This window comes from Pecten maximus, chromosome 11 (genome assembly GCF_902652985.1).
Source record: "Pecten maximus chromosome 11, xPecMax1.1, whole genome shotgun sequence".
NCBI lineage: Eukaryota > Metazoa > Mollusca > Bivalvia > Pectinida > Pectinidae > Pecten > Pecten maximus.
In genome coordinates, this window is record NC_047025.1 from 27,262,285 (window position 1) to 27,285,459 (window position 23,175).

General features: G+C 36.8%; 1 protein-coding gene across 2 annotated transcripts in view; it reads right to left on the reverse strand.

Moving 5' to 3' along the window:
- Nucleotides 1-23,175, reverse strand: part of LOC117337482 (ankyrin repeat domain-containing protein 27-like) — a 95,656-nt gene that overhangs the window by 67,420 nt on the left and 5,061 nt on the right. Inside the window, exons 6-21 of one of the 2 annotated variants that reach the window (XM_033898482.1) lie at nt 20,848-20,931; nt 20,339-20,493; nt 19,502-19,558; nt 19,067-19,346; nt 18,316-18,391; nt 15,044-15,109; nt 14,505-14,592; nt 12,800-12,880; nt 11,346-11,535; nt 10,437-10,576; nt 9,563-9,655; nt 7,077-7,185; nt 6,115-6,275; nt 3,898-4,056; nt 2,178-2,300; nt 1,156-1,167 (exon numbers count right to left, since the gene is read on the reverse strand). In XM_033898482.1, the coding sequence (XP_033754373.1) occupies nt 1,156-1,167; nt 2,178-2,300; nt 3,898-4,056; nt 6,115-6,275; nt 7,077-7,185; nt 9,563-9,655; nt 10,437-10,576; nt 11,346-11,535; nt 12,800-12,880; nt 14,505-14,592; nt 15,044-15,109; nt 18,316-18,391; nt 19,067-19,346; nt 19,502-19,558; nt 20,339-20,493; nt 20,848-20,931 (1,874 nt within the window). The remainder of the gene's footprint in view (nt 1-1,155; nt 1,168-2,177; nt 2,301-3,897; nt 4,057-6,114; nt 6,276-7,076; nt 7,186-9,562; nt 9,656-10,436; nt 10,577-11,345; nt 11,536-12,799; nt 12,881-14,504; nt 14,593-15,043; nt 15,110-18,315; nt 18,392-19,066; nt 19,347-19,501; nt 19,559-20,338; nt 20,494-20,847; nt 20,932-23,175) is intronic. The other variant, XM_033898483.1, reaches the window with a different exon arrangement.

Genomic DNA, 23,175 nt, shown 5'->3' on the forward strand with positions numbered 1-23,175 from the left:
TACCACCAACTTAAGCTTGAAATGCACTGTTAAAATCAAGCTCTGTAAAATATATCATTAACAAGCATATATTCCAGTACTTATTATAATTAGTAAAGGTGGTGAAAGTTAGAGGTGAACATTTGAATGCAATAAAATCATGAAGCCAGGGAAATCTTGGAATTGGTCAGTTAGACCCTCTTTGTGACAGTTTGTAATTGTTCCAATTATCTTAATAAGGGAAAAATACCATATCTGTCTAATATGAAATTCATGCCAAGCAATGAGTCCATCATCAAAATGTCACTTGACGCTCCTGTACTCTTGACTTGTTAAATAAAGCATATATACTTTACAAGCTGTGTAAAATTGTCCTCCTTCATCATTTGTGTTACTATGTTAACTATACAAGCTGTGTATACATAATAATACTTAACCTAAAAAAATTGATTTTCCAATGCAACAATAATACAAATTATATTAACTGAAATAACTATTATAAAAGTTATGATGTTGGATGATTACAGACTATAAATGAAACTGGTTTCCAGGTAAATCGGTCTACAGATAAGATCAGTCAGATATTACATGTCATGATCAACATTTTGGAAAAGTGGGCTTTTCATTTCTGATAAAAACACATTGAAAAGAGTTGAGAAAAATTAAACAATTTGTTTAATGATACCATGGCAAATTTTCAAGAACAATTTTTTTTCTTTCAGATTTACTAGAATAGGCCATTCAACAAATCTGTTAATAGTGACCGAAATATATTGTTTTCCAACTTAGCAGAAACATACTGCAATTGCAATCATGATATTTTCATAATTATTAACTTATAATAATTTGATACTTCAAGAGTATAATTAATTAGATATCAATATCTGAACCTAGACAATATATAACTTTGTTGAAGACAGACAGCAATTTAAAAACTACAAACATTTAGGTTTCATTAATCACTCTTCTGAATTGTCTCTTTCCAGCAATTTCTTTTTCTGTGTATAGAGTTTTTATGTTTTTATATAGCATATTATTGTATATGACTTTACAGGCTTTTTAATTATAAGCTAATCAAGCTGTACACTTCTTGGCCCAGGCATACAATCATGATGATCACATTTCAGCTGCTATAGAAGGGTATTAGAGGTACACCAAAGTGTTAAGTTTACTCACACTAAACACTGTCTGTTAAAGATTCAGTAAAGAAAGAAAACAATAGTAACATCAAACAATTTATCAATTAAAAATAATTGTTAATACGTGTACATAAATACATATATATATACAAAAAACATTAAACATATGGAAACAAGAATCAAAGCAAAAACTATATGGAGGGGAAACCAGCTGCCGCTATGCTATCATGTACGTACATCAGTTCATGAAATCTAATTAGGGATACTGTACATTCTAATTTGAACTGCTCATTATGACAATGACAAAAAAATTCTCAATATACGGTTGTATATTAACAGCGACCTTTGCTGCATCACACTGAAACATGATGTTGTATGTACTGCTTACACTTTATTATAGTTCGAAGATATCCATAACAGATAGAAACAAAAATCTACCAGTATAAATGTAATGACGGCCCTGAGTGTAGCAGGCAGAGTACTGGTATGTATACTCATTCAAGATGCTGTCACACCTAATAAGAGGTCTGATTCATACTTTGGAAGAAATATCCGCACTACAAATTTAAAACAACGATTTTCCTAAAAAATGTAAGTACACCAACCTTTTAATGTGCTAACTTATCCAAGCTAATGTAACATCTAATAGTTATATATTTATCCAGGTTGTCTGAGCTTCTTTAATTCTTAATATTTGTATGAAGTTTCATAGATATCTGATGAACAATAAAGTTGCTACTGAGATGAAAATATTTTTGATAGTAATATAGTGACCTTGACCTTAATTCCAGCACTGGAATTGAAATCAAAACAAAACAAAATATTTTCTTAAAAATGCAAGGTTAAGTTCAAGCAGTTTTCCAATTAAACATTCAGACTAAAGTTTGAGGACTTAGTTGCCAGAGTGATAAAATACATGCAAGTCACGTGTACTTAAAGACACCTATATCACCTCTGCAAATATTTTATCTGATAAATAAGAATAATCTTCCGATTTAGGAAAATATCAAAATAGGTAAAAAAACAACATTAATTGTATCAGTAGCCCAGTGGTAGTACCTTCTGTATAGGGAGACACTTTTTACATTGACAGAGAGGGTGGCAAAGCTCAACAATGGACATATCGGAAACCTCAAAATCATCTTCATCATCAAAATCACTCCAGCCCAGGTGGAACTTTACCTGTAATCACAAAATCATCACCTTACATGTAAAACAAATTCATGTGTAACTTTGTCTGCACTATACACAGATATTGAAAATTTTAAGACTTCAGTTTGCTGTTTAATTTTCCAAAAGTTTAAAAATACCTACAAAAAGTACACTACCGTAGACGAGCACAATTGTCAGAAAAAAAGATATGACGTAATCAAATCAAGTTACTGTACTTTCAAATAGTGTCACCTAAAGTCATGATACTTCCATTGCTACAGAGTAATGAGCCTGTTTATTCAAAGTTTAAATGTTAACAAAATAATCTTTAAATGAAATTTTCATCAGGGATTTGGCAAAACATATGATCACCAAAAACTTACAAATATTATTCCAAGTCATATGAGTTAATCTACAATTTGAGTAATGAATTTCTGATTGGCAATATACAGTCAAACCTCGATGATTCGAACTTCGTTGATTCGAATTTCTCGCTGTATCAAACTTTTTTCTTGGTCCCGAATTTTCTCACTATATAACACTACTAACGAAACTATGTATGATTCGAATTTTTATAAATCGAAGTTTTCGATGTATCGAACTTTTTTCATGACCCGTTAGCTATGATATTATAGGTAATTGACATCTCATGATTCGAACAAAAAATTTACCTGTACTGACCACTGGACAGGTGTTTGTCGTGACCCCTGCGGCAAGATTTCACACCTCTCCCCCAAATGCCCTGACTGACAATAGGGATAACGATAGCGTGTGTTGTCACTCCCGGTCATGGGGTTTATTAATAATCAGACCAAATTGATAGATAAAAAGTGTATTTAGAAGCCATGACATTTAATCACTCCGGTTAAACATTTCGGTAGTCGTCTCTGATAATCTCCGCCGCCATTGAAATCAGCGGTCGGTGAGTAAATTTTACGGAACTGTAAAACAACCGGACCAATTTTAAACACAAACAATTAGCGATGGCTTCACTCATATTCAAAGTGTCACGTTTCAAACTTATACATAAATATCCAAGTAAATCGATTAATTGTCATTCAATCATGCATTCTCCAACCGATCGGCATTCCGTATTTTATATGCACATAACGTAAACGCACGTGTCTTTAGCAGAAAAGCCTAACGACTTACGTAAGTGTGCATTGTACTTCTTTTGTTTTATCTGTTAAACGCGATATAGGAGTGTTTTGTAACCGATACATATTTTGTTTAATTAATAAAATGCTTAGGTATAATTAATGAAAAGAATTTTTATCTTGTTGTGTTTGAGGTATAAATTAACTAAACTTTTCGATGTGAGCCTGACAGGCGACGATCAACACGAAGACACTGAGGACATGTAACGTTAACAGATATGGTCATTATCAAGAAAACATCGATCTATTGTCAACCATGAATAATTCGAAGTCCCGCTGTATCGAAGTTTTTCTGTTAGTCCCTTTGACTGTAATAATCTATATGCTTATCACTAAGAATATCTTTAAAGAATCAAATACTGAAATATTCATAATAAGAAGGAAGAAGTATACAACTTTTTAAATATAGATTTGAATCTGAATTCACGGTACAATAGAAATGTTTTGAAGATCTAATCTTTTGGTCATACCATTGGTAGGTCTCCATCATTAATAGCTTTGTATAACTTTTCCAGCTGTCGGTTTTCAACCTGGTCAAGGGAGGTAACTACATGGGTGATAGGGGCCTGGGGCTGAGGCGTTTCCAAGGCTACCTCCTTCTTTGTCACAATTTCATAGTCCACCATACTCTATAACAGATTACAGCATTATCAAAAAATAAGTTTACCACATTTGAAGTTGTCCAGAAAACATCATCAAAACATTTTCACTATAAGTTGTAAGCTTGGCATCTCTTCCCTAAAAGAGGATAAGATGACAAACGCCAACATTACATTGATGATAATATAGACTTTTTCTTTTCAAAATGCTATTTTGATTCATTGATTTCCAAATTTCTAAAAAACTAAAACTGAGCTAATTACTGTGCAATATTTCCTCCTTGAAATATTGTCATGGATCACAGGATAATGAATTGAGTTGGTCACAAATAGATTTAAATATAAACTTCAATCATTTAATAAATTAATTCAATTCATCATCCTGAATAATAAATCTTATCTTATATATGTTTCCATTGCATATAATCAAAGTACTGAAAGTGATAGGAATTTTTTTATCATGCTAGATAAGAAATAAACTCCTGCTGTCTTGATAAAAATCTTGACCACTAACCACTGACCCATTGAACAAATAATTTACAGTTTTGTGGGGATCCTTCAGAAGAAACTGAAATCCTCTAAGCCATACTTGCCAACTTTTTAAAATTCTCATGGGGGAGAAAGTGCGTGAGCGACATTTTTTTGACCGGAAAACACATTTCACTCGCGACACATTTAGCAAACAAAAACTAAGGGGAGATAATTTGCTATTGGAAAATAAATTCCTTGCATGAACACTTAAGCTTCCCTCCCTCGCTGAAAAAAAGGGGGAAAAAACTTATTTCAAGCTTGGCCAATGATCTTTTTTATTCAAGTTTGGAAAGATAATTATATAAGCAACAAGTTACAAAAAAAAAAAAAACTGCAAAATTACATCATTTTTAATTATTTATGGAAATGATTTAACTCACTGTTCACTCTAAATAAAAGTATTTACTTAGATATGTTATGAAAATTATGTGGTAAGATAGATGTCAGTCAATTAAATGCAAATTATCACAATGATATCACTTTCTATCAAGCTTTCTCTCCAGCAGTAAACTTCAAAAGAAAATACCTAAACTGTCACGATAAATATCTAGAGTACAATATAATATCTGAATGAAATTTCAAATGTTTCCTTTGGATTACAACAAAGACAATAATACAAAAAATAAAATAAAAAGGGCTGTACCAGCAGTTGTAATCACTATATAAGCTTAGGCTTACAATTCAGTACTTTGTAGGTGGGGACTGATACTTAAATTCAAAGTTTTAACATGACAGTATTATTTAGTTTAAGAAAGTGAGTATTTGAAGACATGTTTCTGTCTTTCAAAATGTGAATTGGGAAAGTTTCTGCCAAAATAAGTCTCTGCTAATTGACACGAAGTATGCTGATGCTACGGTGATTTAAACGACGTTACCTACCGGCAACCAGGCCTTCGGTCTATATGGTCGTTATTGTGAATTTATTTCCTTGTGGTAATTATCTAAAGATCAGCCAATGTTTAAATGTAGTTAACATTTCAATAAGTAATCTGTCAAATTTGATACTCCGTTGATAACATTGCCAGTGTTGTTTTCACTTTTTCCGTCCGAGATATACTGTCAAGTAGAGGTCGTTTATGCGCTTGACATCAAAGGCAGTATACGAAGCCATTTAAAAGCGTTTAATCAACCATGACTGACCTGCTACAAAACCTTCACCACGCGTCCTCAGCTTAATTGGTTTTAATTAATTGTTTATTTATCGGGGTATTGTCACCCCTTGCAGCCAGTGAAGTGTCAGAATTTCGTTACGGTCTGTGAGCAGGTCTGAGGTCAGTTAACTGACCAATGCCCCACACATATGCCTTTCACCAGCCAGCAAGCGTTACCTGTCATAGGCCTAAGTGAATCTAACAAGATGAATAGGGGCTCCATACGGGGTTATCAAGACATATTCTCCAAAATCGGGAGAATACACTATGTTTTATCTATACGATCGGGAGACGGGGCAGGGTGTCTGGAATCTGGAAATTCCCGACTAAATCGGGAAAGTTGGCAAGCATGCTAAGCATGCAGTCAGTGACCAGCTATGCTTGTATTAAAGTGTAAGTGCCTCACTTTAGATTTGTTCCTGCTCACTTCCAGTCTCGGTAAGGAGGCCGCCATTTTGAGGAGCTCCTGGACTTTGGAACTCTGAGCAATATTAAAGGGTGTCTGCTTCTTTCTGTTTCTCAAACTCGGCTGGGCATCATTCTCAAGCAGGATACTCACAATGTTTTCTGGAAAACACATGCTATACAGTTTTTGTACATGAGATTGGCTAAAGAAAGATAACTCTTGTAGGATGTACAGAACAATTATGAAAGTTCCCAAAAACATTTTTAAATCTGCAAATTCATGTGTTTGTCATAAATATCATGTCAACTCTATTCATTAAGTCTATGGGAAAAAGAAGATTATGTAATACACAATTTTTTATCAAGTATATATTTTCCCTCTCAAGTTACAGAAGATAAATATATTCAAACTTCAGTCTGTAAAAAAAATCATACATATTATCAATCGAGATTAACAACATAAAGTTGTTTGTTTTACTGCCGTTGAACCCTATCTGTGCACCATGAAAGTATAATACTATACAATTTACTCTACTAAACTGTAAATATTGTGAACAGTATCAATAGTACATTATCCAAAAGTGATGACACATCTGCCTCGTACACATGTAGACTGAGGAAGAAATCATAAGCATATAGGGTAGCATTTATCCTTGATGAATTATATACAATCAACAACATGATTCATCTCCCCGCTATTGCAGTAAAATATACACCCAAGGAGGACTCAAGGCTTGTCAAACAAGGATCACTATAATAAAAGATGTGATTTAATTAAAACAATACCACATAATGACATATTTTCTCCCATGCAGACTTTAAGCATGGAATTTCTTGATTTCTATAGTCTCCCGTGGGAAAGACATTTTACTGGAATAACCCTAAATGGTTTTTGTTATTGCCAAATGATGCTGCTTAACCAACATTGATTGATGTAAAGAATATTTTACAAAATTTCCTCACCATATCCCCATTTAGCTGCCAGATGTATAGCTGTATCTCCACGGACATTCTGAGTGTTGACGTCCAATTTCGTTTTGGCATGATCCAGGAATACCATTGCCTTTACACACTAATGGAAAATGAAACACAGAGTATTATGTAATCAACGTATCTAAAAGTGAGCTTAGTGTCAGAGTGAGAATAGTGGCCACTCACTGAACATATTCCAGCCATATTACAAAGTTTGATCATCAGCTAAATGACTGGTCAGTTCAGGGATGGTATCCTGAACTTGTCATTAAGCAGCTGATGTGATACGGCCAAAATATTCAAAGTAAGTTTACTGGTTTGGTTTTGTGTCATTGGATCGATCTCAACAATGCAACATCCAGAAGACGAGATGAGTTTTTGGTTTATAAATAAATGTAGTCACACGATGTCTTTATAGACTGACAGTCTTTATACAGAATCAAGGAACAAAAATACAGTCAAACTTTGATACCGCAAACTTTGATAACTTGAAGATCCTGCTTAAAAGAAAAAGTAAAATTCAGTCTTGACAGTAAAATTTTATTTAAGTTATATTCTGTTACCTCAGTCAAATACTCGGGAAATTTCAAAGTTTTTTCATCACACTACTGACTGATAATTAATGTGGTTCAACAGTACCGGGTAGTTTATCTAAATATACAGGTGGCCAGGCAGGATTCACTCTCATGTTATGTATTATATTTGGAACAAGGATTTCACAATTACCTACAAAGTATAAGAAATTCAAATCTGACGAAGTACTTCGAATTAAGCAGGGCATTCACGTTTTACAAGTTCGAGTTAACGAAGTTCCACTGTGATAATGTACTTGCTCATTGAATGCCTTTCCCATTTTATAGCATTTAAATTATCTGTACTTATGACGTAATGCTAAAACAGCTTGTATAGTGCCAGAGTTTATCCCAGGCTGTACATTAACATTACTGTGTTACTATGCTCTATCATGCTCCTATATTTGTGTCACAATTTCAGGGTGAGGTATAGGTACCTTTACTTATGCAATGAGAATTTACTATAATGTTTTAAAGCTTGTAATTCTCCCATAATTTTCATGACCTTAAATTACCTGTAATTATACTTAACTCTCCTCTCTATATATACTGTACACATATAAATATTAAGTCATCCCTACCCTGAGCTAACTGTTACGATAGCTACAGACAATACATATATTAAGTCATCCCTACCCTGAGCTAACTGTTACGATAGCTACAGACAATACATATATTAAGTCATCCCTACCCTGAGCTAACTGTTACGATAGCTACAGACAATACATATATAAATATTAAGTCATCCCTACCCTGAGCTAACTGTTACGATAGCTACAGACAATACATATATTAAGTCATCCCTACCCTGAGCTAACTGTTACGATAGGTACAGACAATACATATATAAATATTAAGTCATCCCTACCCTGAGCTAACTGTTATAATAGGTACAGACAATACATATATAAATATTAAGTCATCCCTACCCTGAGCTAACTGTTACGATAGGTACAGACAATACATATATAAATATTAAGTCATCCCTACCCTGAGCTAACTGTTATGATAGGTACAGACAATACATATATAAATATTAAGTCATCCCTACCCTGAGCTAACTGTTACGATAGGTACAGACAATACATATATAAATATTAAGTCATCCCTACCCTGAGCTAACTGTTATAATAGGTACAGACAATACATATATAAATATTAAGTCATCCCTACCCTGAGCTAACTGTTACGATAGGTACAGACAATACATATATAAATATTAAGTCATCCCTACCCTGAGCTAACTGTTATGATAGGTACAGACAATACATATATAAATATTAAGTCATCCCTACCCTGAGCTAACTGTTACGATAGGTACAGATAATACATGAGCTGACAATAGAAGGGTGTTGGGGGGTATGAGCTGACAATAGAAGGGGGTTGGGGGGTATGAGCTGACAATTGAAGGGGGTTGGGGGGTATGAGCTGACAATAGAAGGGCGTTGGGGGGTATGAGCTGACAATAGAAGAGGGTTGGGGGGTATGAGCTGACAATAGAAGGGCGTTGGGGGGTATGAGCTGACAATAGAAGGGCGTTGGGGGGTATGAGCTGACAATAGAAGGGTGTTGGGGGGTATGAGCTGACAATAGAAGAGGGTTTGGGGTATGAGCTGACAATAGAAGGGAGTTGGGCGGTATGAGCTGACAATAGAAGGGGGTTGGGGGGTATGAGCTGACAATAGAAGGGGGTTGGGGGGTATGAGCTGACAATAGAAGGGGGTTGGGGGGTATGAGCTGACAATAGAAGGGGGTTGGGGGGTATGAGCTGACAATTGAAGGGGGTTGGGCGGTATGAGCTGACAATAGAAGGGGGTTGGGGGGTATGAGCTGACAATAGAAGGGCGTTGGGGGCTATGAGCTGACAATAGAAGGGCGTTGGGCGGAATATACTGCTGTACTTACATCCTCGTGTCCATTGTCCACACACAGGTGTAGTGGTGTGTTACCTTCCCCATCAGTCTGTGTACAGTCGGCGTTGAAATGCACCAACAATAACTGTGAAAATCAACATTAACGTTCAGCTTTGTAGAAAACTGTTTTACAGGTAGAGTCTTAGTATAAAATGATAATGATAATGATATTTTGAAATTCTTTTATCTGCGATTAAAATATAACAAGGATATAGTTGTCAAGATCCCCTGCCCATGCAAATATTGTATTAAATGATATTAAAGTGGGCAACATGCATAAAAACATGAAACACATGACATAGCATTTAGAATCATTACATGTATTTGTGTTCAGTCAGCAAGTTCCTGTTAAAGTAATCAACATAATTAGTAACAAGTCTACCAAGCAAGTTTCATCAAAATGATTTAAATCCGATCTTTCCTTCAAAAGATATTGTGTACTTGTTTGATGAGGGATTCTTTTGAACAAATCAATACACATTGTCAATGGTTGTATTGTGACATCATTTTTTTTTAATAGAGGTATGAAAAGAAAAACTTAGCCAATCAGAAAACTGCTTTCTGCATACAAACAATGGAAAATTAATTATAATCAGTTATATCTACATTAAATTAACAGTAAATTATCTTAAAGGACCCCAGATAACATCCAAATTCATGTTGTATCCAGTCACAAATATGAAAGCCTTTTAACTAAATTACTTGTGCTTTAGTGGAAGGGATACAACTATTTACAGACCAGTAAAATGTATGACTGTAAAATTATACACGGTCAAATGGTTTGTACAGGTCCATCATATCAAGCAATCTTCACATCAAGCATATTTCTGGGTCTGTACATACCATGAAACAAGCCAGAAACTTACAATGATGTTCTGGTGACCCTTCTGACAGGCCAGATGTAGGGGGGTGTAGCTGAGGTAGTCACTGGCATTGACAAGTGCCCCATTTTTTATCAGCACATCTATAAGGTGGGCCTGGCCATTCAGGGCCGCTATGTGGAGAGCTAGGTATACAGAAAGTAATATACGGTTTAATACATCTAATTGTAAATACATGTAAACTTGATTATTTTCCCTGTAACTACATACAAAATGTAATCATTACAAGACAATAATCTTTTAAAAAACAACTGTCCTGTTTTCATCTTAATTTTGAATTTTTTTTATAGTGGTTCTTTCTGAAATTCAGCCTATTTCATTAAAGCATTTATGTATCATCAGGAATTACCTGGGTACTCCTGATTCCTTCAATATATCCATCTTCTAGAACTTGACAGGTTTAATGTTAGATGCTGAGTGCTTGTAAAGTATGCTTACTCCAATACAAAGGAATACCATTATGATAAAATGTTATTTATAACAGAAAAGAATTCAACAAAATGTGTCAGGACATAACTACACACTTTCCAATTATAAAATATCTATTAGAAACTAACAATGATGATTAGATCAAGCTTAAATCAAACTAACACAGGTTCAATTAATTTCTAATTGATACTAGAATAACTTGCTTCATGAAAACCATATCATGATGAGCAAAGGAAAAGTCAAATTATCTTGTGAAAAGTAATCTTCTATTTGATAAATTAGTGGCTTTAACCTTTTATCTTCGCTGTTTTCTAGGCACAACAAAAGTTCATTAAAATTGGATTTTGAATTTAAGAATTAGAATAACAGAAGTGATCAGGTAATCAAAGTCTGAGAATCAACAGATCAAGGAGAGTACCTGAAAGTCATCCATCTTTGTGTATTTGTATACAATGCTGTGATTACCTGTGTACCCGCGATCGTCGCGAGTGTAAGCTGTGACAAGGTTGACATCTGTCCTGTGCTGAGCCATCAGTTTGGCACACTTTTCACAACTACACAAAGGATGACACAACTTGAGTGAAACCTGGTCCTGACTGTCTCGAGGTCGTCGCAGCATCTGGGTGACAGCTGTCTCATCACCATACTGTACGTACTGACAACAGACAGGGGACATAACTCTTCACTGTACGTACTGACAACAGACAGGGGACATAACTCTTCACTGTACGTACTGACAACAGACAGGGGACATAACTCCTCACTGTACATACTGACAACAGACAGGGGACATAACTCTTCACTTTACATACTGACAACAGACAGGGGACATAACTCTTCACTGTACGTACTGACAACAGACAGGGGACATAACTCTTCACTGTACGTACTGACAACAGACAGGGGACATAACTCTTCACTGTACATACTGACAACAGACAGGGGACATAACTCTTCACTGTATTGTACATACTGACAACAGACAGGGGACATAACTCTTCACTCTACATACTGACAACAGACAGGGGACATAACTCTTCACTGTATTGTACATACTGACAACAGACAGGGGACATAACTCTTCACTGTATTGTACATACTGACAACAGACAGGGGACATAACTCTTCACTGTACATACTGACAACAGACAGGGGACATAACTCTTCACTGTATTGTACATACTGACAACAGACAGGGGACATAACTCTTCACTGTATTGTACATACTGACAACAGACAGGGGACATAACTCTTCACGGTATTGTACATACTGACAACAGACAGGGGACATAACTCTTCACTGTATTGTACATACTGACAACAGACAGGGGACATAACTCTTCACTGTACATACTGACAACAGACAGGGGACATAACTCTTCACTGTACATACTGACAACAGACAGGGGACATAACTCTTCACTGTACATACTGACAACAGACAGGGGACATAACTCTTCACTGTACATACTGACAACAGACAGGGGACATAACTCTTCACTGTATTGTACATACTGACAACAGACAGGGGACATAACTCTTCACTGTATTGTACATACTGACAACAGACAGGGGACATAACTCTTCACTGTACATACTGACAACAGACAGGGGACATAACTCTTCACTGTACGTACTGACAACAGACAGGGGACATAACTCCTCACTGTACTTTACGCTGTACTTTACGCTGTACTTTGCATACTGATTTCGGACAAGGGATATAACTCATCATACTGTCCATACTAGCAATACTGGGGACACAACTCTAAATAAATTTATTTCAAAGAATATAACATGAAACAAATTATTATAATATATCATTAATTATGCAATTTGTATTCCACTTTAAACTGAGAACTTCGCTCTCAACTTCCTTGAAAAGATGTATGTATTCAATATTTCTTACTACTGTTTACCTGAAAAAATTTGTCGACAGTTGTCGTTCCTCCCGACAATGATCTACCAACTAATGTCTTCTGATCAGCTGTCTCACACTCCTAAAGCAAATGAAAAATCGATCTTAATAAACTTCACATAAATATTGTCAGGAAAGAAAATAAGAAGCCCAGATGGCCTGTATCGCTCACCTGATTTATTTGAGCAAACATCAAAATAATGTTTATGTTCCATTTGCTAATAGCTTTATTTGTTGATGCATGATTATATATAATTATGTTGTGGGGATCTCAACTGCTTCAAAGATATAACCCAGAAACAAAACCAAGATTCAACATGATTGTATTTAAAGAAACTATAAGTCCCTTGGGTTGGGGAAAGAACCCTGGGCCTATTCTTACATCAGGATTGTGTTCATCTCTTGATGCCCAGCAAGGCTATATATGATTATCGGGTGGGGATCAGAATGGTTTTACAGATAAAACAAAAGTAATAAGTCTTCAAGGGTGGGGAAAGACCCCAAGCCCCAAGGGAGAGGTGACAGCCCCATTATTTGTATAAATTTGAATCCCAGCCTACTGGGGATGTTACCAATGAAATATCAATGTCATACATTGCTTAGTTCCAGAGAAGAAGTCATTAACATCAATATTGCCAAATGGACCCCTTTTTGGCTCTGCCCCTTAGGCATGCAGGGTGGGGGTGGGGGGTCAACCCAACCATTTGTACAATTTTGAATCCCTACCCCATAAGGATGCTACCAATCAAATATGAGCGATGTACAAAACTTAGTTTTAGAGAAGTCGTTTATATATATTTAGCCAAATTGAACCCTTTAGACCCACCCCTCAGCCCCCTGGGGTCAGCTGGACCATTTATAGTTTTTTGAATCCCCACCCCTAGGGATGCTACCAGTCAAATATGATAGATATTCATCGCTTTCTTCCAGACAATTAATTGTTTATATCAATTCAGCCAAATTGACCCCTTTTTGCCCAATCCCTCAGGCCCCTAGGGTGTCAGCCCCACCATTTGTACAATTTTGAATCCCTACGCCATAACGATGTTATCAGACAATTATGAGTGATATCCATAACTTCGTTTCAGTGAAGAAGTTGTTTGTATCAATTTAACCAAATTGACCCCTTTTGGCCCCGCTCCTCAGCCCCCGAGGGATCAGCCTCACCATATGTACAATTTTGAATCCCAAACCCGTATCAATGCTACCAGACAAATATGAGTGATATCAATTGCTTAGTTTCAAAGAAGAAGTTGTTTTCATCATTTGAGCAAAATTGACCCCTTTTGGCCGTGCCCCTCAGGGCCCCAGGGGGTCAACCCCACCATTTGTACAGACGGACGACGGACGACGGACGCAGGACGCCACGGTATGGCATAAGCTCACCTTGGTCCTTCAGACCAGGCGAGCTAAAAATGAGTATCTTGTAAACAGTTATCACTTATTTCAAATATATTGTACTATGTACCACTGGGCAAATATTCATTTTCATTTTTAAACAATTATGTATTTAACATAAACAGAAATAAAAAATTTGTTTCTTTCGCAATATTCTTTGTTCTGTGTGTTATGAATATGAAAGCTGCATAAATGCAAGGTATGTTTTGTACATATTAAACATTTATCGGACAATTTATCATTTTACATGGAGTTAAAAGAGAGTTGTCTCCCCTAGACAGTTCAGGAAAGATTCACAGCATACCAACCGTAATTCTGTGTGCTTTTATGGCCTCTTCCTTGAGGCGACCACTGCGTATGTGTTCCAGGGCTGCCTCAACAGTTGTCAGGTAGAACCTTAACATGACAGGGCAGCCCGAATCAAAATATACTAACATGAGGACAGTGATATATCTTCAAACACAATAAAATGTTATTAAATATATATTTACTACCACAGTAATGTCCATGCCTTAATGGTTGATCCTATTGTTGTTATGACATATCATAGCATTGGAATACTGCTAACACTTGGTTCCAACCTGTCCATAAAGGCCACTCCAGGAAGCAGAGAAAATTGGTCTTATTAGACAGGTGGTCTTTACAAAGAAGTTCATATACAATGAACTGTGTTAGACTGGGGACCAAAACAAGTATTAGTTATATACAGGTAGCCTTGAGGGCAGACTCAACTGTACTTCATTTGATATAAACAAAGAATGCCACCAACATTTTAATTCTCATGATTACAAATCACAGCAAGATGTCATTGCAACAATAGATTTTTCATTGAGAGTCAAATACTTACGAGTATTCATCATCCTCTGTCGTCTTTGAAAAGTGAAAGTACTTCATATACATCAGATTGGCAGTCCTGCAGCAATATCAATATGAAACATCAGTTTAAATCCATACAAGGTTTCCCAATTCTCTGAACAGACAATAAAATGTATTTGGTCACCTGCCTAACAATACTACAGTACCTTTCAGTTTCCAGTTAGTAGTCACCTCCTAAATAAAGACCTCCTCAGTATTCCAGCTAGTAGCTACCTCCTAAATAAAGACCCCCTCAGTATTCCAGCTAGTAGTTACCTCCTAAATAAAGACCCCCTCAGTATTCCAGCTAGTAGCTACCTCCTAAATAAAGACCCCCTCAGTATTCCAGCTAGCAGTTACCTCCTAAATAAAGACCCCACTGCGGCATTCCAGTTAGTAGTTACCTCCTAAATAAAGACCCCCTCAGTATTCCAGCTAGTAGTTACCTCCTAAATAAAGACCCCACTGCGGCATTCCAGTTAGTAGTTACCTCCTAAATAAAGACCCCCTCAGTATTCCAGCTAGTAGTTACCTCCTAAATAAAGACCCCCTCAGTATTCCAGCTAGCAGTTACCTCCTAAATAAAGACCCCCTCAGTATTCCAGCTGGTAGCTACCTCCTAAATAAAGACACCCTCAGTATTCCAGCTAGTAGCTACCTCCTAAATAAAGACCCCCTCAGTATTCCAGCTAGTAGCTACCTCCTAAATAAAGACCCCCTCAATATTCCAGCTAGCAGTTACCTCCTAAATAAAGACCCCCTCAGTATTCCAGTTAGTAGTTACCTCCTAAATAAAGACCCCCTCAATATTCCAGCTAGTAGCTACCTCCTAAATAAAGACCCCTCAAGTATTCCAGCTAGTAGCTACCTCCTAAATAAAGACCCCCTCAGTATTCCAGCTGGTAGCTACCTCCTAAATAAAGACACCCTCAGTATTCCAGATCGTAGTTACCTCCTAAATAAAGACCCCCTCAATATTCCAGCTAGCAGTTACCTCCTAAATAAAGACACCCTCAGTATTCCAGTTAGTAGTTACCTCCTAAATAAAGACCCCCTCAGTATTCCAGATAGTAGTTACCTCCTAAATAAAGACCCCCTCAGTATTCCAGCTAGTAGCTACCTCCTAAATAAAGACCCCCTCAGTATTCCAGCTAGTAGCTACCTCCTAAATAAAGACCCCCTCAGTATTCCAGCTAGTAGCTACCTCCTAAATAAAGACACCCTCAGTATTCCAGCTAGTAGCTACCTCCTAAATAAAGACCCCCTCAGTATTCCAGCTAGTAGTTACCTCCTAAATAAAGACCCCCTCAGTATTCCAGCTAGCAGTTACCTCCTAAATAAAGACCCCCTCAGTATTCCAGCTAGTAGCTACCTCCTAAATAAAGACCCCCTCAGTATTCCAGCTAGTAGCTACCTCCTAAATAAAGACCCCCTCAGTATTCCAGCTAGCAGTTACCTCCTATATAAAGACCCCCTCAGTATTCCAGCTAGCAGTTACCTCCTATATAAAGACCCCCTCAGTATTCCAGCTAGCAGTTACCTCCTAAATAAAGACCCCCTCAGTATTCCAGCTAGTAGTTACCTCCTAAATAAAGACCCCCTCAATATTCCAGCTAGCAGTTACCTCCTAAATAAAGACCCCCTCAGTATTCCAGCTAGTAGCTACCTCCTAAATAAAGACACCCTCAGTATTCCAGCTAGTAGCTTACCTCCTAAATAAAGACCCCCTCAGTATTCCAGCTAGTAGTTACCTCCTAAATAAAGACCCCCTCAATATTCCAGCTAGCAGTTACCTCCTAAATAAAGACCCCCTCAGTATTCCAGCTGGTAGCTACCTCCTAAATAAAGACACCCTCAGTATTCCAGCTAGTAGCTACCTCCTAAATAAAGACCCCCTCAGTATTCCAGCTAGTAGTTACCTCCTAAATAAAGACCCCCTCAATATTCCAGCTAGCAGTTACCTCCTAAATAAAGACCCCCTCAGTATTCCAGCTAGTAGCTACCTCCTAAATAAAGACCCCCTCAATATTCCAGCTAGCAGTTACCTCCTAAATAAAGACACCCTCAATATTCCAGCTAGTAGTTACCTCCTAAATAAAGACCCCCTCAGTATTCCAGTTAGTAGTTACCTCCTAAATAAAGACCCCCTCAATATTCCAGCTAGCAGTTACCTCCTAAATAAAGACCCCCTCAATATTCCAGCTGGTAGCTACCTCCTAAATAAAGACCCCCTCAGTATTCCAGCTGGTAGCTACCTCCTAAATAAAGACCCCCTCAGTATTCCAGCTAGTAGTTACCTCCTAAATAAAGACACCCTCAGTATTCCAGCTAGTAGCTACCTCCTAAATAAAGACCCCCTCAGTATTCCAGCTAGTAGCTACCTCCTAAATAAAGACCCCCTCAATATTCCAGCTAGTAGTTACCTCCTAAATAAAGACCCCCTCAGTATTCCAGCTAGTAGCTACCTCCTAAATAAAGACCCCCTCAGTATTCCAGTTAGTAGTTACCTCCTATATAAAGACACCCTCAATATTCCAGCTAGTAGCTACCTCCTAAATAAAGACCCCCTCAATATTCCAGCTAGTAGCTACCTCCTAAATAAAGACCCCCTCAATATTCCAGCTAGTAGCTACCTCCTAAATAAAGACACCCTTAATATTCCAGCTAGTAGCTACCTCCTAAATAAAGACACCCTCAGTATTCCAGCTAGCAGTTACCTCCTAAATAAAGACCCCCTCAGTATTTTCATCCTGCTGATCAATAGAAGTGAGTGATATAAGCCTGTTTCAGAACTGTTGTAAAACATGTGTACCATATTTATCCTTTAATAAGTCCAGAGACAAACATATAAACTATGACACGGAGTAGGAGGACAGGCTTTGTGTATACATTGATATAGCATTTGTTGTCACATCTACTGACATGGTGGGAGATTAATCATCAACTTTCTAACTATAGTCAGGCAGTTCCATCTAATGTGATTACACGTGTGTATAAATAACAACCAATCGCTGCTGAACTTCCATATGGCGACGGTGATATCTAGTTGCTGTGGTCAGACCAAAGTAAATCGGTGGTCAAGCTAAAGTCGACTAGACATGTGCATTAAAAATATTACATTTAATCAAAGTGAGTTACCTCCAACTATAGTTTAAAAGAACCTAGTCACTATAAGTTTCTGACCAAACTTTCTGATGGATAGATTTGTTACCAGGCATGGGCTTATAGTTGGATAATTACAGTAAAGCGTTATCACAAACTTACCAGTTAGGAATCTCTGATTTGACCACCAACAAGATGAGGATTGGTAAGAAGTCGTCTGTAGTCATTAACAGGGAATCTGTTACAAGTAAAACAACAAATAACAAATTAAGTATGAAAATAATGGATAATTGTTGTGAATTTTTTCAATGTATAGGAACTTCACAAGATAAAAGGATATCTTTCAATTTCACCAAATACTTTCATTTCTTTTTTTTCTTTTTTTTTACTCTATCATCCCATTATTTTTGCTTGTGATATAAAAATTCTTGGAATTCAAAGCTTTCTCTGAAAACAACCTACAACATCCTTCATGTTTATGCATTGGAGTTTTATCGCAGCTGGCATATTACTTTTTACATACAATTATTTTCTGACACTGTTAAATGAAAATTTTTCATTTTGATTTGTCAACAAGATGTTGAAGGTATTATTATTAGTTTTTATCTATTTGATAACAGAAGAGTGAAACCATCAAACACTTTTCATGAAGATGACATGTGCTTAGTACTGTCAATCTCAAAATTGTTCCAAATTGAATTAACTTCAACAACACATGACATGTTGTAAAATCTAACACTAATCCAATAGAATAGCTTGTAATTGGAATCATTTGATGTAGATAGTCGAGTTTTCCTGTCGTCACTTCAACTCAGGTCCTTGATGAAGCAATCACAGAAAAAAGTATTTAGATCATATCTACAGAATTCAGTTTGTATACAATAGCATATTGTTCTTCATTGTTCCAACTTACCATTGTTTTCACCGTTGTTCTGATAGAGAGGCTTGCTGAGGTTGGTTACAACTCGTTTCAGACAGGAGAGGCGCCCCATTGGAGTACTGAACTTGTTGATCCTTACTAACTCTTTCTTAGCAGACACAATATTTCGTATGAACTCTGACCTTATACCAAGGTCACGAGGTTTGACATCTGTGCTGTTACGTACCATCTTGTTGACCTCTGAATCCTCACTTGACATACAGGCGGTCAGGGTTTGGAATAGGTGGCGGTGTAAGGCATGCATTATGTATGTCTGGGTAAATGAATTAAGTTACAGTGAGAAAAAGGCACAGTCAGACAAATAAAATCTATTCAATTGGCAATTATATTTTTATGGACAGAAAATTATTTTCATGAAATATTAAGGTTTAACTTCATTGTTTATTCGAAATAAACAAACTGACATACCTCAACAGCGACCTTTAGATTGTCCATGTCCATTTGACTGTGCTGTGCTGTACGTCTCTAATAACATATAAGACTTCAATGTTATTAAGATAATATTATTTTTCCTATTTTTTTTTTTACAAGTTAGGATATAATTATAATTTTGCTTAACACAATTCCGAGAAACTGTTGGTTAAATACACGATGTACATGTATTAACAATCCATTTAAGGGGTTCCTACAAAGATGGGATTCTGATTTGTCTTTTTATTATTACTAAACTTGTAATGTACTGAATTATTGTGATAATTTTTAATAAATATTAACTAGATAATATGAAATTATTTTTTCAACCCATCTTACATGCAGTAAGATAACACTGAATTGAAACTCAAGATATAATCCTACAAATGTCCAACAACAATATCTGGTACCAAAAGGTAATATCTGGTACCAAACGGTAGATACTAACATAATTATGAAATGCTAGGATGATTCAATATATTCTCAAATCCATTGAATTTCTATTTCCATGCTCCTGACTTATTTATCATATTCTGTCCTGACTCATTATCATGATAATGTATCTAATACCTTTATCAAAGACTTAACAAACCAATCCACATGGACTTTTTTTTTCATTTCATCCCAATATTTTATCATGCATTAATAAATCAAAACCAAAGCAATCAAATTTCTAAAATTCCTGACTCATGATTGAATTGTTTTTACTCCTTTGCAGTTAACTGAATTTTTTTTCGTGTACACTACAGCCCTTTTATTTACTTTTTTGAACTATTTAACCCTCTTTAATAAATCAAACTAACTCAACATTTGATGAAAAAAACATCAACTCACTACATTAGCATCTTTCAGAACGGTCTGCATAGATTTGGTGAACTGGGCACTTGCCGCATCCACCAGACTCCTGAAACTTTCACCCCGCAGTCTGCTGTATGACAAGCTAAATGACTCCAGTAGTTTAGTCAGCATTTCTTCTGTCTTTCGTCCACCTGTAAGAATAATCTATATTTTCTATTTATTTCCCTACTAATTTTGGTCTTCCATCCACCTGTAGGAATACCAAGGTAATCTTTATTTTCATTTTATTTCTTTATTTTTGTTTTAATTAACATAAAACATTTCCCAAGATATACAGTAATCTGGAAATGTGTACTTCAACAACTGAAATCAAGGTCAAATTGTGGTAGCAGAACAATGTTCCCAATTTGGAAGGTAAAATAAAACTTTCTCTCGATGTAAATACAATTTCAATTAGATATTTTCTAATAACTGGAATTAGATGGAAGAATGGAACAACTTTTCTGACCTTAGGAGCACAGCTGTATGTGTATATTATTTCTTACCTGGATGTCCAAACAAGAGTTCCTTGCAGTCATCAAATGATGTAGGTCGTTTAGTGATCTTCTCTTCCTGGTCATAGCACGATTCTAAGCAAGATAAAAAGTACAATAAGACTATAAGCATGTAGTTACCATTATCTTTTTGATATTAATCACACTTGTTGGCATGGCTTGAATCTGGAAGGGTCGTCATGTGGAAACAAACTAGAGAAATTCCACATGGTCACACAAAGGACCCCATACCTTTTCATGTCCAATCAGGAAATCAAACACAGGCTGCCAAGGTGAAAGGCAAGTGTGATACCAATGAGCCACCCAACCATCACCATTATTAAATATTGTGACATCATCTACCTGTACATTTCCACACAGTTCTAAGTAAGTTCAGTCAGAATACTTTTCTTGACTGGACAAGATGACATCAAAAATAATATTATAATATTTAGTTTCATTATCAGACTACTGATTTTCTTTCAGATTTGTCTGAAAGTCAGATACTGTGACATCATAATCAATGATTTCCCTGTATGGTAGACATTGAACTGTTCACACTGTGTGAGGGTTAACCATAACTTACCGACACTGGTCATACTGTGTGAGGGTTAACCATAACTTACCCTCAATGGTCATACTATGTGAGGGTGGGTTAACCATAACTTACCCACAATGGTCATACTATGTGAGGGTGGGTTAACCATAACTTACCCACACTGGTCATACTGTGTGAGGGTTAACCATAACTTACCCACACTGGTCATACTGTGTGAGGGTTAACCATAACTTACCCACACTGGTCATACTGTGTGAGGGTTAACCATAACTTACCCACACTGGTCATACTGTGTGAGGGTTAACCATAACTTACCTACACTGGTCATACTGTGTGAGGGTTAACCATAACTTACCTACACTGGTCATACTGTGTGAGGGTTAACCATAACTTACCCACACTGGTCATACTGTGTGAGGGTTAACCATAACTTACCCACACTGGTCATACTGTGTGAGGGTTAACCATAACTTACCTACACTGGTCATACTGTGTGAGGGTTAACCATAACTTACCCACACTGGTCATACTATGTGAGGGTGGGTTAACCATAACTTATCCACAATGGTCATACTATGTAAGGGTTGGTTAACTATAACTTACCCACACTGGTCATGCTGTATGAGGTTTAACCATAACTTACCCACACTGGTCATACTGTGTGAGGGTTAACCATAACTTACCGACACTGGTCATACTGTGTGAGGGTTAACCATAACTTACCCACACTGGTCATACTATGTGAGGGTGGGTTAACCATAACTTATCCACAATGGTCATACTATGTAAGGGTTGGTTAACTATAACTTACCCACACTGGTCATGCTGTATGAGGTTTAACCATAACTTACCCACACTGGTCATACTGTGTGAGGGTTAACCATAACTTACCTACACTGGTAATTATGTGTGAGGGTTAACTGTAACTTACTCACACCGGTCATACTGTGTGTGGGTTAACCATAACATACCCACACTGGTCATACTTTGTGAGGGTTAACCATAACTTACCCACACTGGTCATACTGTGTAAGAGTTAACCATAACTTACCCACACTGGTCATACTGTGTAAGGGTTAACCATAACTTACCCACACTGGTCATACTGTGTGAGGGTTAACCATAACTTACCCACACTGGTCATACTGTGTAAGGGTTAACCATAGCTTACCCACACTGGTCATACTGTGTGAGGGTTAACCATAACTTACCCACACTGGTCATACTGTGTGAGGGTGGGTTAACCATAACTTACCCACACTGGTCATACTGTGTGAGGGTGGGTTAACCATAACTTACCCACACTGGTCATACTGTGTGAGGGTTAACCATAACTTACCCACACTGGTCATACTGTGTAAGGGTTAACCATAGCTTACCCACACTGGTCATACTGTGTGAGGGTTAACCATAACTTACCCACACTGGTCATACTGTGTGAGGGTTAATCATAACTTACCCACACTGGTCATACTGTGTGAGGGTTAACCATAACTTACCCACACTGGTCATACTGTGTGAGGGTTAACCATAACTTACCCACACTGGTCATACTGTGTAAGGGTTAACCATAACTTACCCACACTGGTCATACTGTGTGAGGGTTAACCATAACTTACCCACACTGGTCATACTGTGTGAGGGTTAATCATAACTTACCCACACTGGTCATACTGTGTGAGGGTTAACCATAACTTACCCACACTGGTCATACTGTGTGAGGGTTAACCATAATTTACTGACACTGGTCATACTGTGTGAGGGTTAACCATAACTTACCC